This window comes from Ovis canadensis, chromosome 2, assembly GCF_042477335.2.
Source record: "Ovis canadensis isolate MfBH-ARS-UI-01 breed Bighorn chromosome 2, ARS-UI_OviCan_v2, whole genome shotgun sequence".
Lineage (NCBI taxonomy): Eukaryota > Metazoa > Chordata > Mammalia > Artiodactyla > Bovidae > Ovis > Ovis canadensis.
The window spans coordinates 181,665,851-181,675,000 of record NC_091246.1 but is presented as its reverse complement, the minus strand read 5'-3'; the positions used below and the strand labels follow the sequence as shown (position 1 = coordinate 181,675,000).

The 9,150-nt window shown below is 52.7% G+C and overlaps 1 protein-coding gene across 3 annotated transcripts in view; it reads left to right on the top strand.

The window, feature by feature from the left end:
- The window catches only part of MGAT5 (alpha-1,6-mannosylglycoprotein 6-beta-N-acetylglucosaminyltransferase), a 405,616-nt gene extending 396,820 nt beyond the window's left edge, over positions 1-8,796 (top strand). The window contains exons 18-20 of one of the 3 annotated variants that reach the window (XR_011254571.1): positions 3,010-3,181; positions 7,774-7,888; positions 8,496-8,796. Coding sequence is in view for 1 of the 3 variants with exons in the window: in XM_069577718.1 (XP_069433819.1) it covers positions 3,010-3,208 (199 nt within the window). In the remaining 2 variants the exon portion in view is untranslated. Of the gene's footprint in view, positions 1-3,009; positions 3,304-7,773; positions 7,889-8,172; positions 8,282-8,495 lie in introns of those variants that run through there. The other 2 variants (XR_011254572.1, XM_069577718.1) reach the window with 2 other exon arrangements.
- The last annotated feature ends 354 nt before the right edge of the window (positions 8,797-9,150 follow it).

The following is a 9,150-nucleotide window of genomic DNA, read 5'->3' as shown; positions in this document are numbered from 1 at the left end:
GTGTATGTGAGATGGAAACAGCACAAGGTTGTGTGTGTGTGTGTGTGTGAGAGAGAGGTGGAAACAGCACAAGGTGTGTGTGTGTGTGAGAGATAGAAACAGCACAAGGGGTGTGTGTGTGTGTGTGTGTGTGTGAGATGGAAACAGCACAAGATGTGTGTGTGTGATGGAAACAGCACAAGGCGGGTGTGTGTGTGTGTGTGTGAGATGGAAACAGCACAAGGTGTGTGTGTGTGTGTGTGTGTGAGAGATGGAAACAGCACAAGGTGGGTGGGTGTGTGTGTGTGTGTGAGATGGAAACAGCACAAGGTGTGTGTGGCAGGACAGACATGTTAGGGACAGAGGAGGGACAGCAGCACTCGCCCTGGGGGCAAGGGGCCTCGTGGGGGTGAGGATGTGCTCTAGCGATTGGGAAGGTCCCTTCCCCCTGCTGAGCTCAGCAAGGATGCGCGAGGGGCCTCTCTGCAGGCCTGGGCATGGGACCGAGACCCCAGGCCAGGGATTGGGTCGCATCGGAGGGTGGCCCCACCACCACTCAGCTGAGCCTCTGGGCCCGGTCACCCATGGCTCTGGGGAACGCTCGCTGTTCAAGTGCTTTGCGGTGGTCTTTGGACATCGGCCTTGGACAGGCTGCTGCTGCTGCAGCCCCGTGACCACAGGCACATGTGCTCACACTGTGGTACGCTGGGCCTGGAGTCTGAGGCCAGGAGCAGGCGTGTTTCTCCCTGGCTCTTAACAGTCCCTCCCACTCACCACGGGGTCCGAGATGAGTTCTGGAGGCTTCACGCCCCTGATGAGCCGTGTGCCAGGCAGATGGCTTGAGTTAAGACACAGTAGCTGCCGTGATTCACCTAAATACATAAATAGCATAAGCACAAATCTGGATCCCAAGGCTACATTCCATGTGGAAACTTCATGCCCAGCTGGGCTGCGGAGACCCCATTTCAGTGTCGGTCAGGAAATGGGACCAGGTGGGCCCTGACTCTGACTTGAAATCCGTAGAGCCCCCAACTCCTTGCCTTCGCCATGACCCTAACCCTCTAGATGCTTCCATCTCCCAGCTGGCACACCTAACATCAGGAAGTGTTAGGCCACTTAGAGAAGTCACAAAGCTCCCTGGTGACTGCCCAGGACAGGAGGGGGTGCTGCCCTCCTGAGAGCCAGGAGCTGGGCTGGCAGCCTCAGAGAACTCACCAGAAGCCCAGGAGATGCGCTGGAAATCACAGATTAATGCTGGCAAGGGGGCAAGTGGGCCCAGGCTGTTAGTTGGCTCAAGGAAGACGAGCAGGCAGGAGTAACACTGGGAGGGGGTGGGGGTCAGATGCTTTTCTCCCAACATTTGGAAGCTTTCCAGAAGTGGCAGGAAACCTCAGGCTCCCCGCCCAAATCCCTTCCCTGTCAGCAGGAATCAGGACTTCTGTGAACAAAGCAAAATGGAGACACTTGCCATGTGTGTAAATTCACAGTGTGGGGTGAGGGCAGAAGGTGGCAGTCCACCCAGCATCTGCCAGCGGGAGTAATCATGCTAGTTCTCATGTGTTGAATGCTTACTCAGAGCTGGACTCTGCCAGCTGCTCTGTAAACATTAATTTCATCCCTGTACCGTCCCCCTGTGAGTGGGTAAAGAATCTGCCTGCAGTGCAGGAAACACAAGAGATGCAGGTTTGATTCCTGGGTCAGGAAGATGATCTGGAGAAGGGAATGACAACCCACTCCAGTATTCTTGCCTGAAAAATCCCATAGACACTAAGCCCCCGGTGGGCTCCAGTCCAAAGGATTGCAAAGAGTCAGACATGACTATGCGACTAAGCACATGACCTTCGCTGTGAGTCAAGGGTTATTCATCCCCATTTCACAGAAAAGGAAACTGAGCCACAGGGAGGCTCAGGCATTGGTCCAAGGCCACACAGCTCATAAGAGATAAAGCCAGGATGCAAACCCCGATCTGTCTGGCCCTCCTACACCACCTTCTCTGAGCTGGTCCCCACCAGGCATGTGGGACAACGGGGGACAAGGTGGTGGGACGCGAACACCCCATCTAAGAAGAGAACTTACATGGCTCTTCTTTGAGATGAGAGGCCAACACTGTTCTCCTGAGCCCCCTAGGTAGGGGTTTCAGCCTGAGGAAGCAAAACCCCAGGGGTCTGCAGCCCACAGCCAGACGGGTGGGATAAGATGGGGGAGCAGCAAGAACCTGGGCTCGGGATCAGGGCCTGGACTCAGTCCCTGCTCTGCGCATCCACAACCCTCAAGGGCTGGGGACCGGGGTGGGTGGTAGAATGTTCTATGGCCACAGTCGTGGAAGGCGGCTGCAAAGGTCCCGTGAATTGAGGCCCCAGGACACACCATGCCCGGGAAACCATCTGATTGCTCTCCAGCGGGAAACTAAGGTCATATAACAGAGATCCCTCTAAGCATTAGTTTTAAAAATAGACATAGTTTTGAAATGTTCTAAAATGCATTTAAATAATGCATATCATTCTCCCAGTCCCACTTCTCAGAAGTAACCATTGTTAAGTCTTTAGTATACCTGCTCTTTCTTTCCCTCTTCCTGTCTCCCTCTCTTTTTCTCTCCTCCCTTTCTCTCCCCCTCGCTCTCCCTCCCACACTCACACACACACAGCTGGATACACTGCACCCCTGTTATTACTTGCTCTCATGCTGGTGCTCACATTCCTACCTCCTTGTCAAGTGCTGCGTGTGACTCTGATAACACAGCTGAGCCACAGGGGATCCAGCCATTCCCCACCTGCTGAGTCTTCAGGTTATTTCCAGTTCTTCTCCATGACAGGCAAGGCTTCACTAAGCAGCCTTGAACACATACCGCACCCACATGCACATCCAGGCACTCACACGCCCTTCTCCAGCCCGGGTTCCCCGAAGTGAGGGTGGCTGGGTCAGAGGGTAGCCAACAGGAGCCCCAAACAGCCTTCTCCACTGGAGGGCGGCAGAAGGGGCCAGGGCTGAGGACAGTCCCTGCCTCTCCAACCCCCTCCTCTTGCTCTTCAGGTACGAGGTGAACTGCCAAAGCTCAGAGCTGGCCAAGGACATCGTGGCGCCCTCCTTCGACCCCAAGAACAAGCACTGTGTGTTTCAAGGCGACCTCCTGCTGTTCAGCTGTGCCGGTGCCCACGCCCACCACCGGAGGATCTGCCCCTGCCGGGACTTCATCAAGGGCCAGGTGGCTCTCTGTAAAGACTGTCTATAGCGGCCACCACTCCACCCGCACCCACGCTCTGCCAGGGGGGAGACAGTGGCTCCAGCCCCATCAGGGTGGGCCGGGGACACAGACGCCATTCAGGGACTCTCCCCAGAGCCTGAACATTTTGGTGAAAGGATCACAGCGGAGCTCTCACCAAAACAAAACGAGAGCCAACCTCAGGCCGGGAACCTGGCTTCTCCCTGGCACAACTTCGTCTTTAATTTTGGAGGAGCTACTGTAGGGAGACTGTGCAGCTGCTCCAGGGTGAAAAAAGAGAATCTCAATATTCATTTAAACAAAACAAAACCAGAGGAGGAGTTGAGCTAGTTGGAAAGAACTTCCTACGGGAACATTCCTAAACCCATTAATTTATTTATTTGGGAGGGAGGGAGGGGGAGCTGGGGAGGGCAAAGAGGGATTGATTGCGCGTCTTGCTACTTCTCTGATTTTCCTCTGTGGGCCACCCCTCTTCACTATAACATGACTGTTGTCTGCTTTGGGCAGGGTGTGCCGTGGGGCTGGTGGCATGATCAAGGGCAGCTGTGGGTGCCTAGCTCCTCAAAGTGGATGGTGGCAGAAGAAAAGAAATTCCTTGTGCTTAGCAGGTGGCAGAGGCTAGGGGATAGGCACCCCCTGGTTGTCCGGGGAAATGCCTGTGTGGTCCAGGGAGCCCAGCAGGGACCAGAGATGGGCTGCTTTGCAGTGACAGGTTCCTTTCCTCTGTTCCACCCCTGCCCCCAAGGTGGAACACACCCCCACACAGCTTGGCTGGCATTTCTGGTTAGGATTAAAAGCTACCCTTGCACTGGGAGGTGGTGCTCTTTACCCCCTTGAGAAGGGGTGTCTTTGAACTGCGATTTGGACAGGAGTGAAGCTGGTCCCTAAGAACTAGTGGCACCACCTGAGCTGGGCTTGTGTTATATTCACTCGGTCCGATGTCACCAAAGTCCAGGGGATGGGGCTCTCAGTGAACTTTTGATGTTGGCTGGGGGAGCAAGGGCAGGCCAGGATCAATGTGCACTGTCTTGGCTGCTGACTATGAGTGTGGGTGTGGTTTGCAAAGGGTAGGAATCTGATACTGGCTTGTACTCCAGGCAGAAATACTGGGGAGGAGGGTGTTGAACCGGTCAGCAGGTTGGACCAAACCCTGGCGTCCCCGTGCTCTGCTCTTGTGCAAGTTACCCCCCAGCGCCTTCCCACTGCCCTCCCCCCATGCCGTGCTTCAGTGCATTGCGTGCGCATGTTTCCTGTGATGCCCCTGGCATCTCCGTGCTGGTGAGAGTGAGCTCCCTTCTCCCTGGCAGAATGTCCCCCTTGAAAGCTGTCCCATGAGCCACCCAGCCCTCACTGAAGATTCCGAGTGGCTTGGTTGCTGAGCAGAAAAGCGGGACACGGCTAATGGCTGGGTGAGCCTTCTGGACGCAAGGTTCAGGTTAGAATTCTCAAGTCTGAGGCCCACCCCCACCCCAGGAGGAATGGGAGGTTAGATTCCACCCACTCCTCGATTCTTCTTCTTGGGTATAAAATTAATATCAAATACACAGCCAGCCTTCTTTCCTTAGACTAACCTCAGTGGATCTTAGAGAATGGAGTGGGGGAGTTAGGGCTGTCAGGGTCTCCCCCGCCCCATAGGTGGCCCCCGAGTACCCGTGCCGGGGAGAATTCCTATGGGGACACCTCCGCGCTGAGCCTGGATGCCAGGGCCCAGCTCTCACAGATTGGCTGAGAATAGAAACAAGGGCAGAAGTTGAAAGGAAACTGGGCGAGAGGGTGTGAGTGCCAGTGTGCTCTTGAGTGCTTCCTGCAGGGGGAGGAAACGGCTGCCATCCCTGCTGTCGGGAACCACTATTTGCTACGAACGGGCCTCCTGGCTGCAGCCTTCCTAGAAGGAATTCGCTTTAGCGCCCAGACCTGCAGTTCCTGGGCCAGTGCTGCCCTCTCCTGGGCCCTTCTGGCCGTTTCTGGTGCTGAAGGTGTGAGTGCCCGTGTTTGACCAGCAGGGGGAGCCTGCAGGCCGAGACCAGTTTCCCATCTGGCAGAGATCTGTTACAAGCAGCACAGGAACTCTGAAAGCAAGGTTGGAAAGCCCAGTTCTCAGAAACACGGTGTGCCGGCCTTGTGTTCCAGAAGCTGCAGGGATTGTTTGCCGGCTGCGCCTGAGCTCAGGGACTCTGCCTTCTCAAGAATTCCTCTTCTCTACGCCAGGACCCTCAGTCAGGCAGCCCAGGGAGCACTTCCCCACCTTAAGATCCTTCTTGCTCCCCCATCCCAGTACTGACAGGAAGTAAGCCAGAGTTCTGCCCCGGCGGTGGGCGTGGCTGCTGCTCCTGGTGCAAAGAAACCCACACTCCAGTTGTTGAGGGCAGAAGGGGCGACACCAAATGTATACTGGTTCCCAGGCCTCCACAGACTTGGCCCCAGTCTGGTCAGGGACCCCAGAGGACATTAGGGTGGGGCCTCTATCTGCCCTGTGCGGGAAGGGCTGCAATTGCTGCCTGCTGTGTGAGAGGAAGGCGCCTTTCAGGGTGTGGGCTAGAAGCCTTGGGTGGTTTTGCCAGTGCCAATCTTGATAGACTCTTGAACCACCTTGTAATCGATGACAGTTCCACAGGGAGCGATATCCCCAGTCAGGACTAGCGTCTTCCTGTGCTCTGAGCATCTCTCACCTCTTGCCTGGTTTTTTAGTTTTTTGTACATTTTTTCCTAAAAGTTTGGATTTATTTTTCCTCCACTGTGATCCTAAGTTCTTAAAACACTTGAGGGAAAAGGTTTAATTTATTAAAGGAGAGAAAGCTTTCCTTTGAAATATAAACACTTTCAGGAGTAAAGATTCCTGAAAGGGAAAACACACTTCTCATGCCAGTAAACACCTCATTTATTTCTGTATGCAGTTTGATTTGCACATGCACAATTGGGAGAAGCTTTTCGCATTTTTGCTTAGATTGGGTTTTTTACTTTGTGTTTGCTATATGTTTGTAAGTATTAAGCGATCTTTTCTTTGGTGATATTTATTGTTTCTCTGAGGTGCCTTTTCACTTTTCTTTGGGGTTGGTTTTTGGAATCTGGTGTCGGTGTTTGGAATCGGGTTTAGTTGAAGGAAGCTAGCAGACTCCTCCAGCTTGGAGATAGATAGGACCTGTCCTTGCGAGACTGAGGGCAACCCAGGTTGGATGCCAGACATGCCCTCCAAGCTCCTCAGGTCGCAGCATATGTGTGCAGATTCCCCCATGCAGCCACGAGGGCCCTGAGAAGAGGGTTGACTTCCTCCAGACCAACCTTCACCCTCCCAGGCTGCTCGGCCAGGTCTCTGGGTTTGTCTGGAGACAGATGGTTAACAGGTGCCACCCTGGGTGCTTGGTGGAGGGTGGCAGGGGCAGAGAACCAACCCTGTGTGAGGGGTTGCAGTGAAGGGAAGCAGGTCCTGCTGGGCTCATTGGAAGCACTGGCCCCAAATCATTCTATCTCCCTATCATGATGAAGGGGAAATAATATGCACCCCCTGTTTTTATTTCCTTGGCAAACATCAGCCTCCCAGTAAGCTCCCTTGGCGCCCCAGTGCAGCTCACTGGTAGTAAAACTGTGATTGTGAGCAGTTAGGCAGAGACTGCTGTTATGGGCGGGTTTGGGCTTTTGAGACCAGGCCAATCAGGCCACCCCTTCCTGGGGTGGTTTCCCTAGTAGATATGTATATAAATGGGACATTGCCACCCTCGCCCACCCCCGACACACACAACAATTCTTGATTTTAAAAAAAGTTCTATTAACGACAGGCTGTGGTTGTGTTACTCTCCCAAGCCTGGAATATTTTATTTATTGAAGAATATCTTCATTTCCACAGTGGTTTCATTCTAATCCTGCCCATCCCCTAGGCTGCAGACCATCTTCATGTGAAGAGATGGACAGATGTCAAGAGATTCAGGCTGCTCTAGGAAGGTGGGAGTTGCCTAAAGCGGAGGGTGGGTTCTTTTTCTTCTTCTTGGCTTCAACAAAAAAATGGAAAACCCAAGTTTATATGGCAAAAGGCCAAATTAGCTGTCTAGTGTCAGATGCAGAAAAAAATTTACCCTAGCTTTCTTAGCACTTAGGGGTTTTGTGAGGATTCAGTGTTTAGCAATGTCTGGCATATAGTAAGTCCTAGTAAATGTTAAATATTGTTGTTTTTCACATTTCATAAAAGTTGAGGGAAAGAGCTGAGCTCACTTCCTATCATTGATTCCTGTAGGTGCAGGAAGATACTCCAAGTTGATAGAATGTTGTAGGAATTACAGGTTTAAGATGCCCAAGTCCTGTGTCCACCCTGCTGGCTAAAATGGTACTGTGTCCCTGGATGCACTGACTGATTTGAAAATATGCCTGACTTCAGCCCCAAGTGGAACTGGGCTGCAAAATTAGTCAGCTTGACATAGAGTGGCCACATGCCAGACCCTACCCCACTGACATCTTTTGAACCCTTCCAGGGTGTGTGCAGAACCTTTTGAGCTGGAAATTAAATCCTCTGACAGTTCCCTTAAAGTTACCCATCTTCCTCTGAAATGCAATAATAGAGGTGTGTCTGTTTTTTTTTATTTAAGGGAAAAGGAATGACCTCTTGAACATATTCATTCCCCTGGAAGTCCCTTTGCTGCCCCCTGCTGGCCAGGGTGGCTTCTCCAGTGTCCAGTCCAAGAGGATCAGACTCCCAGGCTGGTTAGTTATGTTTCTATCAAATTAAAGGTTAGTTCCGTGTAGAGAGCGAGGGGTCTTCAGAACTCCAAGAGGCTGCTCCTAGCTTAGTGATGTTTTTCCAAATCACCTCAATGTCAGTTGGCTTTTTTTTGGGGGGGTGGGGCACGGTTGGTGTCAGCCTCTTACTTCCCTAAATAGGCTTTTTTATCTCCTCTCCTATTTTGGTGCCATTCTGGATAGACTGCATTTGTGGAAAATGGAGGAATTTGTTGGTGTCTTTTTAAGATCTTTTGCATTCTCTTCAGCTGCATCAGCAGTCTTACATGTCTGTGGATGTAAGATTGGAACGTACCTTCTTCCAAGCACTTCCTCGATTTTCCCCAGATCTTGTGGAGCCCTAGCCCCCTGCAGCTGGTGAGACAGGGCAGAGGGATGGAGGGCAGCTGTGTGCTCATGCGGGGACCAGGGCCCCGTGTCTGGGGAGTCAGGAGGTGCGGTCCTGGGTGCCCAGACCACTTGCAGGAGGTCTCCCTGGGACAGCCGGACAGGAACCTAGTGCAGTTGGCCACCTCTGCCCACCTCTGAGATGGCGCAAACTTGGGAAGCATTTGTTCCCTGTCTTGCCCAGGTATGACCAGGACAAGTGGGAGTGGGACAACCGATGCCAAAGGAGATGGTAACATCTTTTCTGCCGTAGTTGCTGTCGCAAGCTCAGTGTCTGTACGCTAACGGCCATCCGCGTCTGTGTCTTCAGCCAGCTCCTGGTGCGGCCGTTTGCTGCTGTTCCCCAGGATTAAGTCGTGCAAGGTTCTGCCAACGAGGTGTTGCTGTTAACATGTACTGGCATAGAGAGCACTGCTTTGTTTTCCACTGTTGTAGAGAAAACTAGGGAGAACTTTATTTTTCAATAAACTTTTCTTGTGTGACAAGTGGACCTACTTTGTGGGGGGTGGGAGGGTCCAGGTGGGTGCGCGAGGTACGATACAGCCACTCCCCTAGCACTGGCGGTTTCACCGTCTGCAGACACGCTGCTGGAAACCTTGATGGGAAGGTAGGTTTAAGGCACTGGGGGAGGGGTAAGTGTTCACTGTGTAAGACGCTTCCTTCGATCGCATCCACCAGTACTGACAGTGGAGCGCTCCTCCTCCCCTGTACACACCTAGAGGGGAACTAGATTTGTCAGTGGATTCCTAGGCTTTTCTTTTTTTAGATAACCGGGGTCTACAATGGATGTTTAAACTCCTTCAGGATATACTAGTACGGTAGCCCTTAAGAGGCTGGCT